General features: G+C 42.2%; 1 protein-coding gene across 1 annotated transcript in view; it reads right to left on the bottom strand.

The window, feature by feature from the left end:
* Positions 1 to 27,474, bottom strand: part of LOC144821639 (uncharacterized) — a 335,720-nt gene that overhangs the window by 78,171 nt on the left and 230,075 nt on the right. Inside the window, exons 10-11 of the mRNA XM_078678875.1 lie at positions 15,969 to 16,090; positions 10,092 to 10,184 (exon numbers count right to left, since the gene is read on the bottom strand). Of these exons, the coding sequence (XP_078535001.1) occupies positions 10,092 to 10,184; positions 15,969 to 16,090 (215 nt within the window). The remainder of the gene's footprint in view (positions 1 to 10,091; positions 10,185 to 15,968; positions 16,091 to 27,474) is intronic.

The raw sequence follows: 27,474 nt of genomic DNA, 5'->3' as shown, positions 1-27,474 counted from the left end.
TCAGCTATCCCCGAAGCGTAATTGATGACCTTGATTAACCGTCGCTCCCCAAGAAAAGCATGTTTAACATCTGCCCCCCTCTCATGATGATAACCCCCCTTCTTGCAAGAGTTAGCCGACCCGAAGGGAAATGTAAGATTGTCAGTACTTGGGTTAAAAAAAAGGGCGAGTCTCTACCTAAGGACTCGATTTCGAGTTTGATAGAATACCCTGTCGATGGGAGCCCGATTTCTCTCCACGTACGTCACGAATGAATGCCAAATAGGCTTACGAATTCAGTGGAAATGCCCTCCTACATACTCCATAAGTGATGACTTCTGACTGTGACCGATGAACCTATCCTCCCTCAACACTTAGGATTGGGGACGGAATTAGGATGTATAAATGTCTTCTCCTGCCAGTTTTTCTAAAACTTGTTTTGTACCCATTCAAAGATACAATCACCAGAGGAGAGGAGCTGGACGTGACGCACAGCCTGGCCACAGATCATGACGCACGTGTGACCTCAACCAAAGGTGGAGTCGCAGAGCAACGAGACGCGGGACGAGGCACCACTATCAAACTCGGCAGAAGAAGGAATGAAGGGCTGCCTTGAAGCCCTCGATTTGCTGACCCACTCGTGCCTGAAGTCCCCGTCCCTTTTGAGTCCGACTGATGGGCCTGCCTGCTTGTCGTCCTTTGCTCCTTTGGTCCCTTGGTGTGTTCAAAGATCTGATCCCACTCCGCCCTCTCTTCCCTCGATTTTTCAACAAACATCACCCTTTTCGCATAACTTTTGACTCAGAAAAGAAGAGCAGCATTTAGATAGAATAAGGTTTTGCCACGGAAGAAGAAAGACACACAGGTGCCCAGCATGAGGCACCCCTAAGAAGATCAGTTAGGAAACAGGACTGTGATCTAACAGCAGAGGACTGATCGCACCCTGCAACGCGTAAGGATGAATCCGAGCTGGACCTATAGCTCCACCGCCGGTGCTCAACAGCGCCAACGAAAGAAGACGGACTCTGTTAAAAAGACATTGTGACAAAAACCCCCCTTCCTGAACTTTCTACCCACCCCTTGACTAATTGCTTGTATCAAACTGAATTCCTCCCCCAACCATTTTTGTATTGCTTTCAAAAATGTTTCATCGGTCACTCATGTATTTAGTTTTCCAAAAGTCTCTTATAGCACTGACAAGACCCGAAGGTATCAGAGCACTCTTTACTGTATGTTGATGTCACCGGAGAGAAAGTCAGAACCTGATTCTATAATGTGTCGGAACCTTTTTCTTGATTGACCCCGACTAAGTATTATGCCGATCTCTAGACTTATATGAATAACCCAACAAATGTAAATTCATATGTACAGCATTCCGCCAATCGTATCGACTGTATAGAAATGAACTAAGCTTATGTTAAAAAGCGGCGACTGTTGAAAATGGCAATGTATATGCACATAAGCGGCGTTCATTTGTGTTCACTGTACCCCTTGTAGAACGGATATCGCGAAAACACCGACTGTGTTATCCCGCCAGCATAGACCCATGCACACACGTACACGACAGCCATTTTAGGCACCATGGCCTCTTTGCCCGTTTGTTAAACCCCCGGCACCCCTCCCCGCGCACACTGCTCATGCATCGGCCATAAAGCCCTCTCCCTCTGCGTGACCTTGCTCTAGAAGTAACCCTCCTGCTCGACCCACACCCCCCATTTCCTCCCAAGAACACCCTTCCCCCTCAGCTGACGAGACCCCCCCCCCCCCAGCTGCACTTGGCCTTTCGACCCGGTCCCAAGTCCTAAGACCAAGCCTCGTGGATGTACACCCCCCCTTTTCCTGCCCAGCATAACAAAACCGTGATACACCAACCGAAGTGCCCGATCTTATCGCCTGCCCAACCTTTGATCTGATCATCCCCTCCTGCCCTCGTGTCCTGTAGGAATGTCCGGCTGAGAGATCACAATCTCTTGTTACATTCAGGAGGGGAGGATGACATCTGAGCGACTGGTATGGGAATAGGCCTGAAGCTGGGATTCCAAGCATGTTTTCTCCTACTTCAAAGCGTCTTTATTGCAATAAGGAATGTTTGTGCATCATAAACATGTGTATAAAAGACGAAGCCTCAGAGAAACTTGTTAGAGCACCTCCTGAAGACACTATGCGAGTGTCCGAAATGACAGGCTCTCCTCATGAGAAATAAAACTCTGTTCTTGTTTTCCTGCCTCCAGCGCCCGTCTCTTTATTTGGTAATTGTTCAAGATGGGAACTAAGAGGCGTCCTGCGCCAGCAGCCTGGGCATCAGGTGCGTTATGGGCTGACTTTTCCACACGTTGTGCTCCCCGTAAAGTCTGCCCAGGGGGCACAGGACCCCGACTCCGGGCCCGACGTGTCAAAGCTAAGTCAGGGAGCGCCGTCACGCTCCCCGTGAAAACCTCCATGGAAGGGCCCTGGGGTGCCCCAAAGTGAAGGAGGAGGCGGGGGAGTGCTTCTGCACTCCCCCGAGGCCCAGCCGGGCTGGCATGAGTCGCTAGGTCTGCCCGCCGGAGCGGACAGGCCAGAAGAGAAATGCTAGCTCCTGCTGCAGCACGCGAAGGTGCTGGCCAGGCGGGGAGCAGGCTGGAGCCACGGGGGTGGGCTCCTCAGGTGGCTCTCCAGCGAGCATGCGTTGCGGGGTTCCCATGTGGGACCCGGACCTGATGAGGAGGAAGAGGGGCCAGGGGTGGGCTACCCGAGCTGCATGGTTCACCTGGAGGTCCAGGATTGACCAGGCCCCCCACCGAGGGCTGGAAGCGGCGTGGTACTAACAGTGGCATGATCGCGGATCTCCCTGAAGCAGCGGAGGAGCCGCTACTATAACATGCAATGGAATGGAGGAAGCGCCCCATAATGCCTTGCAAGATATGCTGAAGCCTGCAAGGAAACCTGCATATTTCGTCGTGTGGTGGCCCCAGGAGGATGGGGACACTGCTGTTGGTGTGCCAAGGTGCAGGGGGAGTTGCAGGAGAAACGCAGCCTCCTCCAGCACGCAGAAGAGACGTCCCTCCATAAGTCTCTAGGGAGTCTGATGAAATAACCCCTCAAGGGCTCAGCCAGCATTTAATCACCTCCTGGACTGGAACTTTTGTTCTACAGCTGGGGGTGTATTGAGAAGTGCACCAAGGGATGAAGGGCTGAGTTGGGGATGTCTGGAGAAGATCATCCTCTGAAGGTGAAGAGGTGTAATTGCACCAGAAATGCATTTATTAACCTTATTTCTTTTTGAGGGACTGAAAGTCACATGTGTAATGTGAAGTACCTGTGTAAGGTGATGTCATAAGCCAAATCAGGTTATGTTGCAAGACATTCCTGCTAGGGTGTCTGGCTGTATATGCTTAATCATGTGATTTCATCTGTGATGCCTTTTAGAGGTTGTAATTGCAATGCATTGTAAATTTCATCAAGTCTAATAAAGTACCTCATTTTAAAGGGATTAATAAACATGTATTCTTGCTGCTGAGTTAGGGGAAGAAGAACCCAGACTGTTAGCCCCTACGATGTAGAGGTGTATACTTCATGATCAGTAGGGGATTCCCAGTCAGGGTTATGTGTCACCAGGGCAGGTGTGCCTATTTTAAATGCTGGGGTGGGAAGCCACTGGATGGTGCCAGTGCGCAGTGCCCTTGCTCCAGGTTATGTTCAACTAAGTGCATTAGGGGACAAGATGATGTGCATACATGGGAGTGGTGGTACTAGACCCCACCCCACCTGCGTGAGGGTTTGAGATGTTGTGCAATGTCACAAAGTAATTCCAGCAGATTATGTATATTTGTAAATTGGTGCATAGTATTAAGTATTATGTGTGTTTAATAAATATACTCTTACTTTTATAAAGCAAAGTACAGACTGGACAATCAATTATTGAGTGTTTTTTCTGCGCACCTGTGATGGATATTACTAGCCCACACCACCTCCCTTGAGTAAACCTTATACTGCTCTGCAATGCTACCCTCTGAGAGTCAGGCGCTACATTAGTGTGTTTGGTTTCCAGTGAAGGATAAATGTGACATGTTATTTTCTCAGGCCTCACAGATACTGCCTCGTTTTCCAACAGATACCAAACATGATAGGTTTCGTCACAGCCAGTTTAGAGATGGTCATCGCGTAATGACGCATGGCCACTCTATATATTGTAATCACTGAAGCACTTAAAGCCTAGGAGACCATGGGTAACCATAAAACCAGATCCTACTTTCCTTCAAGTGGCAAAATAATAATCAATTGGATACTACACATTTTCGTGGCACTGGCAAATTGTAGGATCTTTTAGGCATCTAAATAGCCTTTCCACAATCACGAAGTACTTGATAATGGATAAGGAAATGAACATTACATGCATACTTCTGTATTACTCTTAACACTCAGGAGGGATAAACGAAGGTATTGTGATGTAATTATAAAGTTACTACATAAAAGGCCACCACAACAGAAATATAGCCTCTTCATTGATACTTTCCCAGCTTTCAGATCAGTACTGCCTTTGACCATATATTTCATTTTAATCTTCCTGCTGTTCTTGCCTTTGTTCCTCTTAAGGACTCTTCCTATGTGAGCTTATTCTTGCTCGTATCTCACTTCTGTACTCTGGACATTTTTATTGTCAGGATTTTATTCCCCTCTGCTCAGGTTTTGCAATCTCACACCCTGTATATCCTCATTGTCCTTTCTACTTAAACACAACACACCTGATATCATTTAAATAATGGTTAAGAATCCCTTTGCTCTTTACACTTTTCGTTAATGAGGTCGCCGCAGCACTTAAATTAGTAAAATCGGATGCACCACAGGTGGATGGCCAAGACGTGCCGGTACTGCTTTATGCAGACGAGGCTGTGCGTTTATCTAGGACCCCAATTGGCCTTCAGCAGCTAATAGATACGTTTGCTGATTTTATCAAGAGGAGGAAGTTGCAGATTAATAAAAGTAAAACCTACACTATGGTCTGTGGCCCGAGCCGAAAGAGGATTAACCCCTTCTTTATAGATGGGCAGAAAATCCAAATGGTGGATAAATTCTGTTATTTAGGGATAACTTTCGCAGGGGACGGTACTTGGTCACAAGAGATGTTGAATGTCCGGGCAAAGATGGCCAAAAGCGTCCATGGTGTTTTGAGATTTGCAGCGAAGTTGGGCGACCGACGAATTAGAGATATGACAAATATTTATAAATCAAGATGTACCGCTATTGCACTTTATGGCGCGGGGGTCTGGGGTCATAACTCTAATAGTGATATACAAATAGTGGAAAATATGTTCTTTAAAAAATTGATTTGTTTACCATCTTCGGCGTCAACAGAATTAATTCATGGGGAAGTAGGAATTAGCTACTTGTCGGACTTAACAGCTTTTAGGCCCTTACTGATCTGGAGATCTATATGGCGAAAGGAAGAGACCGCCTTTAATAGAACAATTATCAAAGACTGTCTCCGACTGGATAATTGTCTTAAGAATCCCTGGCTCAAATACCTTATACATAGTTTTAAGGAAGTTTTTTAATTCAATATTTTGGATGACCCCAATGCTGTAGCTGAGCTGCCCAAAACAGAAATGAGGAATTTCTTTTTGTTACACAGAAAAAAGAGGCTCCTAAGTAACATCGGGCATTTAACAACTTGCCAATTTTACAATTCTTATTCGGTTTTTTAGGGATTCCAAACTTACTTGAGTCAGGTAACTAGAACCTCACACAGATATGTACTCACAAGAATGAGGTTTGGGTTTGTCCATCATTTGGTAGCATTTCCACGAATGAAACAGTACCCTGCTTCCCCCTGCCCATGTGACGGCCACACTAAACAAAGCACCGTGCACTTTCTCCTCATATGTGATTTGTATATGAACTTTCGTATTTCATTTTTAAATCTCGTTTTTAAAATATTGTACCTTTACAACAGAAGCTGCTATGAGGCTGATTTTTACAATGCGAGAACCTGATATATGTTTTTTCACTGCAACTTGTATTCTTAAATCCATCAATGCAAGGAAAAGTATGGTGTTTTAAGTGCACTAATATTTGGCTGGATTTTAACTATTTATTGTACAGTAATGGGTTTTTCTAAACAAATGTATGTTGATGTATTTTCTTTCTGTGCTTTTATGGTTGTTTTTACGAATCGAATAAAGCTTATTGAACTGAATTGGTTAAGAATCTATAATAGTTGTGCTTTCTTTGCTGGCCTTTCTTTGGCCTCAAAGGTTAGCACACGTCGCGGCTTGTATCAAGTGCAGTATTCATTGTGCAACACATCAATCCCTTATGAACCCTTTCAAGTCAGGTTGTCCCCCTACAGTCAGTATCCAACTGATGTCATATCAGTGCAGTGACATTCTTCTTGTCACTACACCTAGTAGCCACATTGCCCCAGGGTTCTTTATTCAATCTGTCCTTGAGATCGTGTTACTACTGAAATCAGAGCCCGTTGATCGTCCCATTCCTTGCTACTTTGCGCCATTGTCGTTGCATTGCTCTGTGGCCTGCATTCTTTCTTGCCTTTTTTGCTTTTTGACTTTGGGCTCAGTTTGTGCTTGAAAGAATTTCCTAGAACCTCTTTCTGAGGTGATTTATGAAGATGCTTATGATATGAGTGACTACCTGGCCCACACCACACAGATGAGCAGTGTATTCAAATCTGATGAGTGTGAGGTCAATAATCAGTTTTCTTTGAATTTTTGGGCTTTTCTGAATCTACTTACATTCTAGACCTGCAGAAGGGCCCCACGTCTGACCGTTCAGAGACATTTCGATTCTAGTGAGATGCTCTCCACCAACCATGCACACGTTTTGGCTATCTGCACCCATTGAAGAAATGACTCAAAGTATGCGGTACAGCAAAATCCCCTTCATAGTGATCAATGTGTGCACCACCTCAGAGGGTGTGCTCAAATGCCCTCTCTTTTTCTTCAGCATATTGTGAACATTTATGAACTCAGTTCTGTTAGTTTGACTTTGCATTAATTGGTTTGCCTTCACACTTGACAAAAGTGCTTTATTTTCTGCCAACCTGCGAATCAATCTTCTCTTTTTTTCTTATTGTACATCATCCTTTGACATCTGATGACACGTGGATCATTCTTTTTTCTTAGCATCCTTTCTTCAGTTGAGCTATCTGTATTAATGTTGTACTAGTTTTTTTTCTTACCTATTTGTTTTTTCATAACCCATCACTTGGACTAGTTCTGGCTGCTATTCATATTTCACTTTGAGATTCCATAAGGCTCAACTCCCCTGTTCTTCTCTATTTACATTTGTCCTTTGTTAGCTGCTATGATTTCTTTTTATTTATCGTACCAGTTCTTTGCAAATGACTCTCACATTTGTTATTGATTATTTTCCTTTATGTTTGTGCTGCACTTTTTGACAGCCATCAATACCTGTACATTTCTGACTTATTATGCTTGCTTTAATACATCAATAATGGAGAAACTGATTTTCCAGCCTTTCGTCAACACTTTTTTTTATCCTTCTCATTCAAAAATGCAGGTGTGATTTTGCACTGACTCCCAAGCAAGCAGTAGATTGAATTTAAAGACTTTCGATGGGCCCATCGAGCAGTGTGGGAACAGTGACCCACACTATTTTAAAGTGATCCAGCCAGATAATAAGATTTAGGAACAGCCATTGCTGGGTTTTTAAAAAAATAATGGAGAAACATGTTGGGGAAAACCCTGTTATTTAACAAAGCACTGAGTTGTGAAATTACCTCTGCTGTGCTATCACAAATGGAGGATCAGCTTTGGTATTTAAAAAGATGGTACCTGTTGAGTGAGCATTTTGGTTGGATGGTGGAACACATTTTTTGATCTAAACATAAATTTCAATAGAACTTTATATCACTCCCTGTGCTTTGAGGCAGCTAGCAGTATTCATAGTTTTTTGCAAACAAACTCTGATAACAATGACTTTAACAATAATTCAAAAGTAATACCCATAATTTTAACAGTAATAATAATATCAGTCATAAAAATAATATGCCTCATCTAGGTGCTATTTATTATACGTCATTAAAATGGACCCCCGCATTCACAGGGGTGAATCAAAATTATAATCAGTTTATAAAAATGTGCCAATGTTCCTTCCATCATTCATTGTCTTCCCATTCCAAAATCTTGAGTTGCAGTTCCAGATTCCATTGTTGTTCAAACTTGATTGCTCTCCCGGGTGATCTACTGCAGCTTGAGCTGATTATTTGCAAATCGATGCTTTATAAGTAGAGGGGTGATCTGCAGCCCTACTTCCTGTCCACAGGGGAGTTTGGAAGGCGACCAGTGGTCATTTCTTTAATCATTCCAGGGTATATGGTTGGGGATACTTTTTACAAGGCACTATTGCAGAAAGTAATGGGCAAAGCATGCAGTGCAACCATTTTTTATCACCTGGAGCAATTTATAATTTGTTTAAACATCTTTATTTATCGTTTTATCAACTTGCAACCACAACAGATAGTGGCGAACCCTACCCCTTAGTAACAACAATCCAGTTTTACATGATAGCATGTCCATGTGGGGTCATCACATCACGGTGCCCAGTTTCCATTCCACTACCGCCGATCTTTCTAGTTAGGGCACCCCTATTTGAGGTCATCAAAGGGAGAGAAAAGTTCTGCCCTTACACATGGTTCATCCTACTCAAAAGATAGCATCTATGTAACACTCCAGGCCGTCCACAATGGGGAGGTCCCTACGAGATCTCCGATTCCCTTTCTGGATCTGCCAAATGTGACAGCAGGTCGGCCCATATCAAACAATCATCCTACACTTTCACATCAGTTCTTACATCTCTCAATCTTCTCTCTTCAGCTACCATCCATTAGTCAATGTTCCTTATTCCATGATAACAAAGTAGACCCATTGTTTACCATCCGATGGATAGCGATTCACCTTTTTGTTGGTATGAACCCCAACTGTACAAACGTCTCTGCATCTTTCCATCCTTGGGGGTGGGTTTGAGCCCCAAAGGACACAGCTTGATCGAGGGCTCCAGTCCCTTCCTGTGGTTTATTTCTACTACCACCCCAGAGCAAGTCCAGACACAAATGTAGTAAATATGCCTATTCTATTTTGCATCTAAGGCACTCCTCTGGTCGTTGGGGGTAAATGCGATGCAACCTTGCGGGTGTGAGATATGTGTGATGAACCACCTGGAAAAGTGCCAGTTTAAACCTAGCTGTATGGCTATCTCTTTCACCTGGACACATGCCCATCCCCATTTTCTGTCTGTCAGTTGTTCCTGTAAGTACCCCTCCCATTTTTGTTCCCTTTTTATTACTGGCTGGGGCCTGTCTTGCTTCAATGCCATGTAGAGTCTGGAGACAGTCCTAACCTGGGATCCCCCTCCAGTAGCACTGCCACCGTCTGGGATATCATTGGGGCTGTAGGAATCCCCGCCCATATTTCCCTGAACATCTTGATCAATTTAGTAAACTGCAAAAATTGTCCTGCTCCCACTCCAAATGTCTTCCGTGCTTCCTGAATCGTTATTCAGGTGTCTCCTGGAAATAGCTCTCCCACTTTGGTGCACTCCTCCCTCCGTCTACCGCCTCAGGGACATGTCCTGACCAATCCTTCTAAATGGTTGGAGCCACTCTAGCGGTATATCCCTCAAAATGGGCGGTGCCCTCAGGACCCGCTTTACCATATATTCCCATGTCTTAGCCACTTGATGCAATATATAAGGGCAGGTAGGTGTTTGGTGTGCTCCTGCCATAAAATAGCTTCTCTGCTCTCTCCACTTCTGCCAAGAATCACTTTTTACAATTGTCCTCTGGTGACATCATCGCACTGCATGTTGGAGGTGCGGTGCTGTGTAGTATAGTTCCAGGTCCATAAGACCTTACCTCCCTTTCTCAGGCTATAGCTTGAGCACTGATAGTCCTACCCTAGTGCTCTTCCCCACCGAAACTGGTATACCAGTAGGATGTCCAACTTCTTAAACATAGTATGAGGTCTCGGAGTTCTGCAGCACAAATAGGCACAGGGTCATCCATTTCATATACTTACATTTAAAATTGCCTATGAACAGATATGAAAGACCAGAGCCATTCATATTGATTACATAAAATTAGTAATTCCCAGTACCTGTAACCACATCATAGGAAGATCCTGGAGCACCGTAGCTGGACAATACTGCACATCGATCATAGGGTAAGGGCATACCACAGCATCTCCTGCCTGTAAAGGGTATGCAAATACATGAAAGGACTACATCAACAGTATGAGTTAGAGATTTGTTATTTAAAGGTAAAACAAATTCTAGCAAAACAAGAAATATTCTATTAAAATAGCTGAAAATTGCCAAAAACCTCTAAATACGAAAATTCCTGGAGAACTATTTATCAAGAAGTTGTAAAGGCTGTCTGAAGGTTCTAACTGTGACACTGGTTAGTAGCGAAGCAACATTACCATGTTTTCTACGCTACTCACATTTTAAGCTTAAAAGGCCCCTGTGCAAAATGATGTCATACCCAGTGCAATGTACTTGTTTTGTGCCGAAGACTTGACTTAGGGAGTATTAAAGAAGTTTATAAATGCATCCAGGTGCGAGCAATGTTACGCACAGTTGAATGTTGCAGTTCTTCTTTGGTAAGGGGATAGGATATGAAATAAAACAGAAAATACTGCCCAAGTGTAACCGCAATTTAAGATTGTGGTGCTGGTAACAAGCATTTCCAGAGCACTATCCTCCAATATCACTGTTTGAACCAGGAAGACAGTAAAGAAGATGCATCAGTTTATGGAGAGAGCCTTCAGAATGATTGCCCTGATGGAATTAGCAAGGAAGAGCACCTGCCTAAAAGGCAACTTTATGAAAATACATCTTGTAGCCATTGGGAGCAGGTTTGTAGCCATTGTCTTCATTGCCCATGGTTAATATCAAGTTCCTGAGATTTTTAGGTCAGGCCTGGTGACAGCTTTAGCTGTTTCACCAGTCTTGTGTAATCCCAAAAATCAAAAGTAAAAATTATATATAAGGGATGTGGTAAGGCATTTCTGTCCGCTTGTCTGTTCAGCTGTCAATCACATTAGCTTCCGCCGACCACAGCATGGGGCAATGCACCAGCTCATTTCGGTAATTGGATTTTTTGTACAGCGAGTGATCCCATTTTGTCTGATAATGTGTAATTCAACCTAAAAGGAAGTACGCCTCAATTCCGGGCTTGCAGGCTACTATTTTACTTTGCCAATGTTTTTTCTTCCCATTCATTATCCTTTTTTTACCTCATTTTTTGTGTTTACGTTATGTCTTTTGATTACAGTAATAGTAATTCAAAACCAATAGTATATTTTCTTTCAGCCTATAAGAACTATGGGGCATATTATCAAGGACCGGTGTTAAAATTATCGCAGTTTTATCGGCAGGACACTGCAGATAAAACGGCGATAATGGGCTTGATAAAACGCCCTTGTTAATTCCCATAGAAGCCCATGTTCTGATGTTAACATGGGCTTCTATGGGAATTAACAAGGGCATATTATCAAGCCCATTATCGCCGTTTTATCGGCAGTTTCCTGCCGATAAAACGGCGATAATTTTAACACCGGTCCTTGATAATATGCCCTTATATTTTCCTGTGACGTGCACTACAAATTCAAAGGGTTTCTAAAGGTGTTCTAATTACACATGCGTGCTAGGAAACATGTGCATAGGTCTATTTATGTATAAGTTTGCGTGAAAGTTTTTAAAATAACATAAAGTAATAATAAAATAAAATAGCCATTGCACTAGCTTGCCAATGCCAGACATATAGGCTTTGTCAATGCTTGATCCCAAAGGGTTGTAATAGTCTTACCTGGAAATATCAGTTGTGGTGAAGAAGTACAATGATCTCATTGAATCATTCCCTACCTTTGTTCTCATTAAATTGGATTTATGGGACACCCTCCTGCAACGTCCCTGTAGAGGTTGTAGATCTGAGAAGGCATGTAGAATACCTCAAGCACGCCTTATAAATCTAAGAGCTGCACTTTCCCAATGCTAGGCTTATCATGGCTGTAAAAATAAACATAATTTCAAACTATTTGTGCATTTTACCCCCTAAGGTCTAAACCATAACAGAGACTAACTCCACAACCTAAGTGGGTGGCATCTTAAACTGCTTGACTGCAGGGAATGATGATTAAGAAAAAACAGCATTTGTCTATCCACTTGGGTGTTAGAACCCCAGATGTATAAGACATAGCCACACTGGAGCACCAGGTGCATTCCAGCAACTCACTAAGTGTAGAGCAACAGAAACTAATTCATTAGTGGCTTTTTTGGATGATATTATCTCCCCTGGAAAGAGACTGGTGGACCACAAATAAATGTCCATTGCAACCTACAAGAGGAAGGCCTGAAGTTGATCTTAAAAAAGTGTAAATTGTGCTGCTCCAGAGCTAAGTATATTAGTCTCATTGTCCCAGAAAATAAATAGAATTCAAGCCTGGAAAGCTGCTGTCCTTCAGCAATGGGCATTTGCTGAACCCAATTAAAAGTTGAAGAGTGTCTAAGGATTATTTAGCTTTCGTAGTTGTTTGCGAAATGCTTTGCACTAACAAACTGACCTCGTATCCATTTTGGAAAAGAGTTGCTGCCCCATAAGAAAGGATAGGAAGAACATAGTTCCACCTTTCAAGCCATATGGCAGATTTGTGCTCTTTGAAGCTAGGCCCTTAATGAAGATGTAATGAGGCATTTCACCACTGTTGACCTTCACTTACCTACTTTGATGTTCATCAACCGTACTTCCACCTTAATAACGCCATCCTATGCAGACTCGAGGCAGAACACTTGAACTAGACAAACTAATTTCTTAATGGTGTTGTCTTATGAAAGAATTCCTAGCACTCAGTAGACACGTTCCTAGATTACTTGTAGAGTGTAGTTCAACGGAAAATAATCACACACACGTAATAACGCCAGCTGACTGAATAAGTGGTCACAGCCAGATCACATAAATATTGATTTATTATTTTCAACTCATTTAAAGACTCTGAAGGTTGTTTTGACAGTTTCTCCTGCCAGCTGCTGAGGTTCAACACTTTAATTGGATATCGTCCCATGGATTACACAGACATAACTTTGAAGAAGCATATCTTTTAGGCACAGAACTACCTTCATTTTGAATGCAATGCGTTTGGGAAAATCCCAATCATCCTTCAGCCATGGTCATTCAAAGGCCTACTTTATTCTATAGCACTGAGGGGACTACTTTCCAAGTAATTTAATTAACCAAATGTCCATGCATAAGACCTGCGAGCCTTAGGGCGGGCTTCCCCCAAACTTTTGCGTGTTTGCTTCACTTCTTGCGGATCTGTTTTGGTTGACCTTAGGACTCTGGGCACTTTACCACTGCTAACCAGTGCTAAAGTGCAGGTGCTTACTACTCCCCTGAAGAATGGTAATATTGGTATATCCACAATTAGCATATTTAATTTACTCATAAGTTCATACTAAAGTGTACTGTAGGGGCCTAGGTCCTGTAGATTAAATGCTACTAATAGGTCTCAGCACTAAATGTTCCACCCACCTATGTAGCCCTCTAAACATGTCTTGTACCTGTCACTACAGAGCCTGTATGTGCAGTTTGACTGCCATGTCGATGTGGCATTTTAAACCCCTTGCCAAGCCTAAAATGCCTCTTTTATTACATATAAGTCACCACTATGGTAAGCCCTAGGTAGCCCATAGGGCAGGGTGCTGTGTACGTAAAAGGCAGGACATATACTTTTTAGTTTTAAATGTCCTGTTAGTAAAACACTCCCAAATGTGTTTTTCACTACTGTTAGGCCTACCACTCTCATAGGTTAACATTGGGAGTTCCTTATTACATTTATAAAGTGTAAATCCTGATTGAGAAGGAGTAGAACAGTCATGTTTGGTACCTATGGACTTGAAATGATAAATCCTAGAAAGTTTTAGAAAGTTGGCATTTTTCTGCTTTTAAGCCCTGGGTGCCTGGTGCCTGTCTCCAATACACGTCTGTGCTGGGTGACAGCTGGACTTTGTGCATTCTCTCTAGACAGTCACACACAAAGGGAGCTTACGTGTGCCATTCACATCCAGATGACTATTAACATCCTGTTGCACAATTACCATCCTAATGGGCCATCTTGGGCAGGATGGGATGGCGGAGCAGACACTTGCACCTAGATGGGCTGTGTCTGTCCCCCACAAAGAGCTGCATACCCCCTGTAGTGCGTCTGGAGCAAGGGCATGAAAGGGAGGACCTTTTGCACTACAAAGCCCCTCTTTGATGTCGCCGCCACTTCAAAGGCACCATTGGGTATAACAACTGGTCTTCTGACTATACCAACTCAGTACACTTCTGAATCTGTGGATATTCTGCCAGGAAGAAGGACTGCTGTGCTGCTGAAGGCCCACCACTTAGCTGGACTGCTGCTCTGAAAGAACTGCTTTTCTGCTGTGGTTACACCTGCCTACAGCCTACTGCCCTCTCTGCACGGGTGAGAAGGACTGGACCTACACCACTTACACCTAGAATCACTCCAAGCACTTGTCTGCTTGGCTTCTGTTCCAAAGTCACAGGGACATCAAAGACTTCACTCACGTAAATCAACCAGCACCTGGACTCTGCAATCTGTGAGTCCTACCCTGCCAAGTGGGGCAATCGAATACTGGGCCCTTGGAAGTGGGTTTTTCCTGTGTTGCAGGACCAAAATCTGTGGATCGTCGTCTTTGTGCTGGTTGGAACTGATGCATTTCCTTTGGCACCGACGTATCGCTGCTTCAAGGACATCACAGCGCCAGCTGTGCTATAAATGACGCATCGTTTGCCTTACATGGGGTTCAATGTTAACGTATCTTCCAACTGTGCAACTTGGAACTGACGCATCATCTAAAATCCTACGGATCAACGGCAATGCATTGCCGCTGACCACTTCTCGTCATTGACGCATCCTCTGAGAAGGTACTGCTTGCAGTGGGCCCTGCGTGGTTCCTGTATCCGACCCATGCGCCATTTTGGTCAGCCTGAATTTTCAGATTTGACCCGGTCCAGTGAGACCAGATAGCCCCGGTTGGCGCTTTATGCTTCTAAGCACTATAATTCCAGATATTCTTTAAAAATTTATAATTATGTTTCTACTTATTGGATTTTTTTTTACATTGTTTTGTTCATTAAATTAAGTTCTATTTTTCTAACCTGGTGTGGATTAATTCATGTGGTGCTTTCACTCTTGTACTGTATTTAGTGTTGTACAAATCCTTTATATATTGCCTCTTAAGTTAAGCATGACTGCTCCGTGCCAAGCTACCAGAGGGTGAGCACAGGTTAATTTAGGGTGTGTATATGATTTACCCTGACTAGGAGGGTAGTCTTTGCCTGGACAGGGTGAATAACTCTACCAGCTAGAGACCCAATTTCTAACAACATGTGTTAAGAATTACTACATAATCAGAATGTACACCTAAGATAAAAGAAAGTTTTAACACAACTTCATCATCGCTTCTTCTGACCAAGACTCCACTTTCAAGAGACATAGCTTGAAAGGCCCTGCCTAAGCAATCAGTTCCATCATCCCACTTCAAGAGTGATCCTGTGGACTAAGTATGCAGTCCCTTGGCCCACTCAGATTGTTGTGGTCTTGATAACATATTAGTCACCCTTCTGATCATCATCATGGGATTTGTCAGGTATTAGAGATCAAAATATATGGCATGAAAGTGCCATCCAAAGCAGCCTGAAAGAATTAAATGAGAAGAAGCACAATGGCAATCTGCGGAAATCAGTAGGAGAAATGGGAACAGTTTTTAGGTTTTACCTGAAACAACGCATGTGCTGTCACATGCAAGACATTTTGTTAGCTTAGAGGGAGCCCAGAACCCACCCACTGCTTACCAGCAACCCAGGCAAAGCAGAAAGTTATCAACTAGAAAGAACAGAGAATGATTACTGAAGCTGATGTTAGGTTTTAAATACGTTTGCTAATACTTTTCGTTCATAATCCATTTACCTGGATAACCGTGCTCTTGTCTTCACTGTCCTGTATGATATCTTGTGGGTATAATGTTATCAGGGTTTTATCTTCAGTCTGAACCAAGAATGCTTCATTGTTGTAGTTATGGATAAGGCGCCCTGAAAGTACACAGTAAAGTATTGGATTTTGTTTGGAAAATAACAGCCTCGAAAAAGGTGCATGAAAATTCTGTTTGAAATAAACTCTGTGCCAACTCATTTCTAAAGGATAAAGCGTATGAAGCATAAAAGAACAACCCTGTATAAAAACCGCATCAGAATAAAATTGTGTGGATGATAGACTCTTAAAGGAAACTGCTGGTACATCAATTCCGCAATCCAGCTGCGTACAATAAATGATTTAATATAAAACTAATTGTAAAACACAACACCTAGGCCCTACGCTGAAAGTGCATGCAATATGCAGATAGAACTCACGCAAAAAGCATGCAACATATATGCAAACATGAGTATAGATCCTAGGAAATTGCATTTAAAAACACCACATATAGATAGGTATATCTAGCTATATATCTATATCTATCTATCTCTCTCTCTATATATATATATACATATATATATATATATAAAATCTTTCAATATTTATTCTATTATTAAACAATAATTATGAAAGAGCAGTCATCATGTTAAAATACACCGTAACTCATCAATTGTACAAAATTATACGTAAAAAAAAGGAGTGAAAAGTTTACCGAATTGCACCAAGGCAGGACACCCTTTAAAAATTCCCTCAATGAGAAACACACAACAGGGTCAGATAACATGCAGAGATAGTATAACGCTGGCCTACATTGTCAAAAGCCCTAAGCTCTTAAAATAGGTAATAAATATCTATGTCTAAAAGGTACAAAATGTGTACAAAAAAAGTAAAGTGCATCAGTGTCTGCAGCGAGGTTCTATCACATGGGCACATTAAAATAGATTTTGAATCATATTGTTCAAAGGGGAAGCAAAGATTACATCTGATTGAGCCCAAATGAAATCTAGTCAGGAGTGATCTTTGCCAAATATTTTTGACCTGTGAGAGATAAGGTTCAATACCCTCAGTGTCTTAAAAATAATATACTTTCTCCGTCATGGCTTAACTAATTCCTTTATTACTCTAGCAGCACATGTAAGTCTAAAAAAACTCCTTCTTAAGAAGGCCCCTGTCCCTCTTAGTCAACAGATGTGGGGTCGAATATAGCTCCAGTCTTACTCAGGTTTCTGCAATGCTCCTGATGCATCGTAAGCATGGGGTTCTGTGCCCGAAATCACAGGCTAAACAATCTGTGATAATCACCCAATTAAATTCAGGGTGTGCATTCACCCAGACAGATATCCAAAGGAGAAGTGGTGCAAGCTTAATTTGAGCATTTACATAACTTAAGCCTATTTCCTTGTGCAAAGAAAATAGGGGCTACCTAAACAGACACCTACAAAAGCGCTTTTGCTCTTGCTGTAAGTTTGAGCAGTCCTGATACCCCCCAAATGGATGCCTAAAAAGCCATTATCGGTAAACATTTAAGTTTGGACACTTCCAGTAAAGGCACAATTGGTTTATAGTCTAGAATCCAGCCCAAACAAGGCCCCCAGAGTGATTAAAACAGGTACAATGTTTTGAAATCCAGGGCAATCAACTGCCACTGGAGTCAAAGGTGAAACTCAGGTAAGAGAACTTGTTAACCCGCTTAACGTTTTGCCCCATAATCATCATGGGTCTGGTTTTACATTGCTGCTTCCCGCACACCATGAAGTGCGTTTTAGATAGAGTGACTTCTAGATCTAAGTCATCCATAAATGTAACTAAAGCACCTATAAGACCTTGCAGGCCGTTAGGAGTGTATGAAAGCAAACAGAATCAAAGGCATAAAATAAGGCACTGAAATGCTTCTCTTTCATTTTAGGGAGATCCTTCCCCTGTGTGACTAGATAATCGTCCGCTCATTAATATAAATACCAGCATTTGTAAAGCGCACAGCTACCTCCGTAGAGGTGTCCCGGCGCTGGGGGCCGTTGGGAAGATTAAGCGACCTATTGCCCAGAGTCACATGGTGCTGGGCTAACCTGCTCCCGGCGCCGGGGATCGAACCGTGAACCCCGTGGTCTAGAGTCGGGCACCGTGGCCCCTCCGCCACACCTCTTTAAAAAAAAAAAAGAAATAAATTAGATGTTAAAACAAAAGCCAGGCAGGCACCCATAGACAGATTAAAAGAGTTGGTGCACTCGCCCTGTATCCCATACCTAACTGATGCATTAACCCCTGCATGCAATGCCTGTAACAAGTTAACAATCAAATGGGGAAGAACTACATTAAATAAAAGGCACCACAGCTTAGAGCGTTCAACCTGATCAAAAGTGTTAATAAGATCCATATAGGTTAGATATATTGAGCTTTTTTTAGCTTTTAGCGATCGTATACTTTTCTATCAGGAGGTATAAATTCCAATACTGTTCTTGAGTCCCAAGATCTTCTCTGAACCCATACTGCAAAAAGCTAAGAATATTATTTTGTGTGATCCAGTCCTCTATCCAATGCAAAACTGTACGCCCCACCATCTTCACCATTGAACACACCAAAGAGACCAGTCTATAATACCTAGGGTTCTTTCTATTACCTTTCTTAAAAACTGGCACTTTACAAGCTGATTGTCAAGAGGCAGGGTTTTTTTGGGAGATTGCAGCATCAAGATTGTTGGCGATGATGGTGCTCACAGAGGACTGTTCACTTTATAATGGTACATCAGGACCCATCTGGCCCCAGCACCTTTTTGGACAGGCTGTCTAAACCACTATGACTTCCTCAAGATAAAATCTAATCTCCAGGGAGAACTCTGGAGGTTCACCCATCTAGTTCTTGCAAGGATTTTCCCCAAGGGAGTACATTAGTGTATACTAGTCCAACTAATCCTCCAGGCTAATATCTGATCCTAACCCTCCAATCATAGAGGTACTAATGTTCCCTTTGTTTACAATGCTCCAAAACCTCGAAGTATCCTTCTCTTTACATGTTGAACAAGCTTCTACCACATTTCAGCCTTCACCCCCAAAAAATTCTATTTCTAATTAATTGCTTGTATTTCACCCTAGCAGCTGCAAACAGTTTCTTATTCCTATATTTCCAATTAAGGGCTAGGTGTAACCTTTTATTCACAGCTCTGCATGTATTTTCAAACCACCCTGGGCAAGGACTCCTCTCTGGTCTGTGGTTGTTGTTAATAAAGTCTCTGATAAAATGATTCAGTTACCCAAAAGCGAATACAATTTCAAGTGGTGAGGGGTTATCTGCCAGTAAGCACTCAATGATCAGGGTGAAATTGGACCCCACCAAGGAAGTCAACACAGACGGGGTATGGGCTCTTTGCCAACTCACCCTAAGCCCGGTATTCCTTATGCTCAATTCTGTTGACCTCAGGGATTTGTATATTTGCTTACTGTCAGGAATATCAAGTACCAATTGTAGAGGCTTCTGGTCACTATGCTCATTGACATTTACCACCCCTCCACCCATCCGGCCCAAATGCTCAGTAATAAAAATATAGTAAATTGCTGTACTATGACCCCAACCCTCAAAAGTGGGTATCTGCTTGAAAAGATCACTCACAATTTCAGCAGTGTTGACTAGTCTGAAACTTGGAAGGGCCTGCAAGAGTTTCAGCCTTCTGCGATTAACAGCCTGGATATTATCCTTAACTGTATATAGGTCATTCATAATGGTGTTGGTACCTATTTGGCATTAAATAAAGCCTCTACAAATTATCACCTGCAATTCATTAGATACTTCAGAAGCTCAATGCTTTAAAATATTCAAAATATATAAAAGAATATCAAACTGACATCTTAGCTCACCAACTGTGTTATAAAAATGAACAACAAAATAATTAAAGTTATTAGTAAGGATAACCCACAGAATTAATATCCCCTGGTGGTTACAGGCAGATTGAATAACCCTAAAAACCTTTGAAATATGAATCATTGTCACCAACCTCCTCAAGTGCTCTATCGCTAGTTGTGACCATTGCATGTTTCTTGCAGCATCCCTGTATCAAATTGGAGATATACTCTGTCCAGTTCTGATCTTGTGGTTTTGACGGATAGCCAGCAACATTCTAGCTGACTAGATCAAACAAAGAACCTGTCCTATTAGCAGCAACCAAGGACAAGGAGCTTGCCGGGCCGATTGCAAGATGTAGCCAAGCTCTCATGTCCTTCAGATTGGTTACGATTAGGACATGGTCAGTCATTATCCTCCAAGCCTGAGAGTCATGGAAATTGCATATAATAACCATACTTTGTTGAGAATATTGTGTGTACTTTTAACTAGACCCCAGCAGTGTCCTCCTCACCGCTATCACGAACACCTTCCTAGGATCAATTCAATAATGATAAACTAGGAGGCATTATTGTGATTATAAATACATTTACTGAATAATAATATATTTCCTTAATCCAAAGGATTCAGCAATCACCTCAATTATTAACAAAAACTATTATTAACAAAAAAAGGATGATTAATGGGTAGAAATCTTTGTACTTAACTCAGAGTCTTCCTACGCCACACAGAGCGTAATTATACACATCTTTATACATGTGTGTGTAACTACAAACTCAACATTCTAAAAAAAGCTTTCATTGCGTTCTATTCTGACACCTACGCCACAGCTCTACGGAGTAAAATTGAAGCAAAGTCTCACACAACACTAGATCTCCCCCTCTGTTAAATACACAATTTTGTTTTTACAAATCAGCATATGTATTTATATGTACAATGTATCTATTCAAAATCGACCTTCCTGGCGCAATATTTTTCGAACTGATCTGCACTGGCAGCTAGCAATATGAAAATATGGTGGGGCGCGATTGCGCAAATCTCACCATAAATGCTGCTCCCACCCGGTGCAGCACTTCTCTCCTGATGATTCTAGTGTCCACGAGCAGGAAAGGGAAGGACTTCCTTCCTGCCCAGTGGAATGTGAATCCAACCAGTCCTGGAGCTGCTGTCATGCTGTTTTCAGCATAAGAACTGCCAATCTATTTATACTCTTACTTTTGGAAAACACATTGATCTGAAACAATATGTCATATAGACTTCTCTTTCTGTCTGAAACAAATCTTATTCTTTTATTTCGTTTTTTACGTATCAAAATTTACACATTTAATACAATTTTTTACACATAATTGACATTTGCACCTTATAACATCAAATCAACTAAAACATTCTTTACTTTTTCTATTTCTCAACCTCTCATACTCTCTTCATACATTCTTACATTCACCGTTCAACCTTTCCACACACTATCAGTTTCAAAATCAAAAAGAATGAATTTTGCTTGCAATATTTACAAACTACAGCCATCGGATACACATTGATAATATCTCAAACGATTGTTTTAACCTAAATCTCTAGGAAAGTTCCTAAGGCTGTAAGAAGAACTAGAACTGGTCTACGCGTTTCAAACTCCCTAGACTGTGGAGAGTTCTCATCAGGACCACGTAGCTTGACACTGTTCAATTCTACGGCTCTCAATTGGAAAAAAAGATGCAATCTCAAGGTGCCTATATATTTTGGAATAAGAGGTGGTTGCTGTCGCACTTGTTCCGAAGCGCTATTGGAGTTATTCCCTTCCGTTTTTTAGTGGAAGCCCAATTCTTTTAACGTGAGTGTCCCCGCAGTATCTTAATCTGCTGCTCAGGATGCAAGGAACACGCCGGTCTCGGTACTTACTTCCGCATTGAAGCGGGGTGGGCGCCTACCCCACTTCAATGCGGAAGTAAGGACCGAGACCGGCGGGGACACTCACGTTAAAAGAATTGGGCTTCCACTAAAAAACGGAAGGGAATAACTCCAATTGCGCTTCTGAACAAGTGGGACAGCAACCACCTCTTATTCCAAAATATATGAGCACCTTGAGAATACATCTTTTTTTCCAATTGAGGCTGGCTTTCTTCAGGACCTATTATGTGTGGGGGTGTTACAGGGGTCTATATGTTTGTCAGTACCCTGTATGTGAAGCACTCGCTAAGGTGCTGGTATATGCGAGAGGTATTTCCTCTCAGTTTGTACTCCTATCTATAAAGGACAAACTCCATGGACCTCTGCCAGAGGGTCGGGACCTTTTAGCACTTTGGCATGGTCTCCTGACCCAAGGGAACCCCTGTTATCCGGTCGCGACCCCTGTAACCCCCCCACACATAATAGGTCCTGAAGAAAGTCAGTATAATAAAAGGCCTGGCTGAAACTAGTCGACCACACTGGACTTGGGAGATCATAAGTCTACCATACACGCCCTAAGCCTTCCTGGGGCCCACTAATAAAGTAACCTTTTGGGACTCCAAGGACAGTATTTTAAAACCTCACGTAACACACCTGCATAGCACACTCACGTCTCAAAAAAATCCGCTCCACATTAGCCTGATGTCGCATCATATCTGAGGTGCACTCGGTGCCTCGGGTGGGGCCCGATGATGAAGCATGCCACCAACTAGGTTGGTGGGTGAGGGCCTTCATACAAAACCAAATGGTTTCCCATACGGACACATAGTACACTAACAGAGCTAGTTCTTTTTGTTTACTCATCAGTCCGTAATTATTGACATTATACAAAAAATATTTTTTTCTATATAAAAATTTTGCAAATCTATAAAAAAATCTAAAAAACCGAAATTAATTAATGTATATTTGCTAAACTGTTGTAGGTGTGGTGTATTCAGAATTACAATTAATTTATGTCTTAAAGAAATGTTTTGGTTCCAAACAAGCACCAATTGGTGCTTACCCAACGGATCTACGTGTAGCTTTGTGATACGATACCCAGGTTCCGAGGGAAATAGGGTGACCCCATTGATTTTAATGGTAGACTCACACTTGCTCAGTGCCAGGATACCCTCCTGGGTGATGGTGCACTCTACAAAACTGCATATTATATGAGCCCCAAGCGATTTCCTGTTGCTGATACTACTTGCAAGCATTCCACCCATCATCTTTATGTTTTCCTCTTCTAATGTACATTTTTTTATACATCTCTATCACGTTTCTGATGCAAATATTGTCCTTTTTTTCAAACTGAAATTATGGTGTAAATTGATATGTCACCCTCTGGAATTTAGGGAAACTATCCAAAGACTTATTAAACACATAAAATAGAATACGGATAACTTTTCCCCCATTAATTATTGTTGCCAACGACTTCTTGGTCTAGTGCCTAAAATGCAGCTTGACTGGTTGAGCAGAGCCCTGCTGCAACAAAAGCAATACAGGTTGCTCTAACGAAACATTTAAATTCAACCATGACCAGTAAACTTTTCATCAGGGTTCAAGAATGCAGGCGGAGTGCTAAGAAAATAACATTCCAACAGCTGCAGGGCGGAGATCAAGTATTTTTAACAGGAGTCACTCGCTTTCAATATAGAAAAAATGACGTTGAAGGAATGAGAGGCGTCCTTGCGTTAGAAGGTTTGCTTTAGTTTGTTTTTGTTAGCATGGACTTAGCTTAGAAGCTCTATATAAAAGCACCCTGTTAGAACCAATGAACTCTCTTCCCCCACACACACAGAATGACTTGAAGTACACAGCACAGGCTAGAAAACATTCTTTTGATGATCTTGAATTGTGAGATACAACACCGCCAATCACTCCAAGGCGCCCTGCATCATGAACAGTAGTGTCATTTGTCCCTGCTGGAGTGCTTTTTTCCGAGAACTGGCTTCATTGTTGGTTTCCAGCCGCAAACTATTTTGTTCATTCTTTTAATTTGTGTAAGTGTTCTGCTTCAGTTATTCAAATCATGAGCCATGGCTTCAGCAGTGTTTTGTTATCACTGGCTTTGCAGTGCAGCTGTTTTTGAACACTTGTTGTGAGTGTTCATCTCGGGTACCTGACCTCAACCCTCTCATGGGAACTTCTCTCCACCGTGCCACTAAGGAATGCAGCACCTCGGCATGCAGCACTGGCTTTGTGAACCAGCTGTCAGTGTTTTATGAAGAGTTTGAGCCTTTTGCAATGTGCAAGCCTTACTTAAACATACACAACTTAACCTTTTGGGAACCGGGGGCGCTTTATGTTTACTGTGGCCCAACCCTGCTTCTAAGAGGCTTCTCCCAGTATCTAGTACTGTAGCACAAGTTGGAAAAAGTATGTCAGGTGTTTTGCTTTGTCTCCATACATCGGCTGGACTGGTGCGGTGCAACTCTAGGGCAGCATTTCCAAAATGTACAGGTGCACGTAGGGCGGCCACCGTGCTCCAGGTCATTATGGCACAGGTTCCAGCAGTATACTTTTATAAGATGACGTAATGCATTCTCGACACTGCAAACATGTTTTGCTCCCTTCAAATGAGATAAACACGCATGAAAACAGTGATTTGTATGTGCAAGGTGCAGGAATAGAGATGGTAGCCATAAAGACCTCTACTGAGCTGATCATCCTAGATGCCTGTGTTATTTTGCATCAACATTGGTGCCTGGTGGCCAGAAAAACACATTTTTGTACTGTCCATTTGGCACAAATTTAGCTTTCGTGCTTGTCGATGATGCAAAATGTCCATGCAGAATTCCACAGTTGCAAGTCATAGATGTAGTGCGACCACAACTGTGTATATGAAATGCTTCTATGCAAATATAATATCTGCTGCTTGGCAAGGACAATCCCATATGTTCCGTTTTCTTACTGTGCTCTTAAAATGCACACATACAACCTTGAGTGCGGCATCATCGGATTACTGCTTTACTAGGCCAGCTTTAATCAGTCCTCCTTTCTTGCTCACTCAGCTCTTCTAATTCTTCAAATCCTATTAAGAGTTTCTCGTCAGCACGACATTGCCTTTACTGTTGCATGTGCTCTGTTCCTGGCTGAGCATCATTTCAGCTACCGGCTTCCATCAGGCTAACAATATTGACAGCACTTATAGAAAGAAAGCAACTCACCAATACTTGAACTAGCATTCAAAGATAAAACCTGCTAGTGACTGCTCTGCCTCCAGTCAACTGTCCTTCTTAGGTAAGGATGCCTGCGACCAATCAGAGACGAGCTTAGCATGACATTGACTGTGTCTCTCACCCACTGTCCTGGACTGACTTCCCCAATCCAATGAGCCCTTCAAAAAAGGAGCTCAATGGGGTCTCAGATGAGCTGTCATCTTCCTTCCCTCCTTTCTATGACCACAGGTTATGCCACACAGTTCTTCAATGGAAGTCCTTAGTATTTTCATGGGGTGCTTCCTTATCTCACACGGCAATCAAGTAAAAGCTGAGACATTTTTGTATTTTTGAGAAGGGTTTACTAGCAGAATATGACATTTTAAATATTAAAATGCAAACTACCAGAATATCATTATGGTAAGTACATATTAAGCGCTACGAGGCCTCCGGGTAGATAGCGCTATACAAGTGTAATTTAATAATAATAATAACATATTCGTAAGTATAGTTTCAGTTTCAGTTTAATGTTTATTGCTTGATTAATTAAAATCATCACAACCCCCCCCTACATAAAATAAGTGAGATTCATATACTCAAACTGCGAAAAATATCATTATGCAAGTGCTCATTTTACATCTGTACTCTATCTCCCATTCATTTCAAGTGTATACAATTCTGTTAGTATAAAATCATTCTAAAACTATGTTTAAGTCAGATTACAACCAAAAAGTTAAAATTATATAACAACCAAATTAAAATTATGGGGATATGTTACATGCAATTATGGTTAAAGATCATCCGCTTGCAATAGACAGCTGTTGACTAATCTCATAAACTTAACTCCTCGGCAAGACAAGATACATGACGAGCCCTCCAGCCAGCTTATCACTGCTTGTCTGCTAGAGCGAATGTTCAGATTGATAAAGATCGCCTTTAGGTATTGTCTCCTTTGGGTCAACATGGCTGGACAGGCGCACAACAAATGGGCCAAGGTTTCCTTTTGGAATCCACATAAGCGACAACGTTCTGAGTTAAAACCTATCACCCAAGAGGGGGATAAATCCTTAGAGACATACACCCCCATCCTGAACTTTAGAAAGCACATCTTTAAATAGGAACTAAAATGAGCAGATAAGTAGGCTTGTGGCTTTAGAGACCTGTATGAATTCATGACTGTCCATCCGTGCCGTCTCTTTGTGAGCGCAAATTTATCTTCCAATAAAGATTTCTTTTTGCTTGCGACATTCACAGTTTTATTAAAGGACACTCGGTCCATCTTGTTGTCCCAAGCTGGTTGGAGTTCCAAAGTGGCCAAAGATGAGCTCAAATAACTCCCCCAAGAATTTGGGGTATCTTGCTCATTCTGTGACCTTACTTCGTCCCAGCAGAGTCTATTTAGAGTTTCCGCTTCGGATAGCCGGAGGGTGTGGCAGAATTTAATAAAGTTACTCATTGCCCTGTATTTAAGATCCTGAAGACCAAATTCCAGTCTAACCTGGGCGGGCGAAGCACATTTTGGCAAATCAAAAACTGCTTTATAAATTTTTGACTGCAATGCGTTCTGGAGATGCGAATCTTTGCCGCACCAGGGGACAAGACCGTATGACAAACTTGGTTGGATTTGGGCAGCCATGACTTTTAACAAATGCGAATAGTTAGGGCAGTCCAATTTTTTACGCAAGGATCTATAAGCGTAGATCAGGGACTGAGTCTTTGCCTTGAGGACATTTTATGTTCTTTGTGACTTGTGCCCTGCCCGATTATTACGCCCAGATATTTATACGAACTTTTTTCTTCCACATGGGCGCCATTAACTCTCCATTTGAACTTTAATTTCCTGCTGTCAACCAGACGAACGATTTTTGTTTTGTCTTTGTTTATCTCTAGCTGTTCCGAGTCCAGGTAGTATGCCAGGTTATTTATTGATCTTTGTAGTCCCACTGGGGTTTGGCTTAACAAGACGATGTCGTCTGCATATTGGAGGATTGCGACTGGTTTGTTTGCCAGTTTCGGGGGGTGGCAGTCTGGGTTTTCAAAGTGTCGGGCGATATCCGATAAATACAGATTAAAAAGGCTTGGGGCCAAGACACAGCCTTGCTTCAGACCACTTTGTGTAGGAATATTTCCGGTGGTGCTCGACCCGTTTATGAGCTTGACTCTTGTCCAGGTGTCTGTATGCAAGGTTACAATGGCGGTGAGGAGTGCATTTGGTATACCCCGTCTTTTAAGTTTATTCCATAAGTGATTCCTGCTCACTCTGTCAAAGGCAGATTTGATGTCCATGAAACAGGCTAAAAGGCGGACTTTCCTTCTTTGCGCCTGTTCCGTCAATAGAGCTAAGGTTGCAAGGTTCGATTGAGTACCCATGCCTTGCCTGAATCCTGTTTGGAAGTTGGGTATGATGTTTTGTTCCTCCATCCAACGTTGCAGAAGGTTCAATAGACACGACGCGTATAGTTTGGCTTCCACGTCAATCAGGGAGATTAATCTGTAATTCCCTGGCTTACCATGGTCTCCCTTTTTGTGTATGGGGTGTATGACAGTCCCCCTCCAGGAAGCTGGGATGTTAGAATTTACATAGATCTCGT

The sequence above is a fragment of the Lissotriton helveticus genome, chromosome 2_2 (assembly GCF_964261635.1).
Source record: "Lissotriton helveticus chromosome 2_2, aLisHel1.1, whole genome shotgun sequence".
NCBI lineage: Eukaryota > Metazoa > Chordata > Amphibia > Caudata > Salamandridae > Lissotriton > Lissotriton helveticus.
Note: the sequence above shows the minus strand (reverse complement) of the source record. Positions and strands in the feature narration are given on the sequence as shown.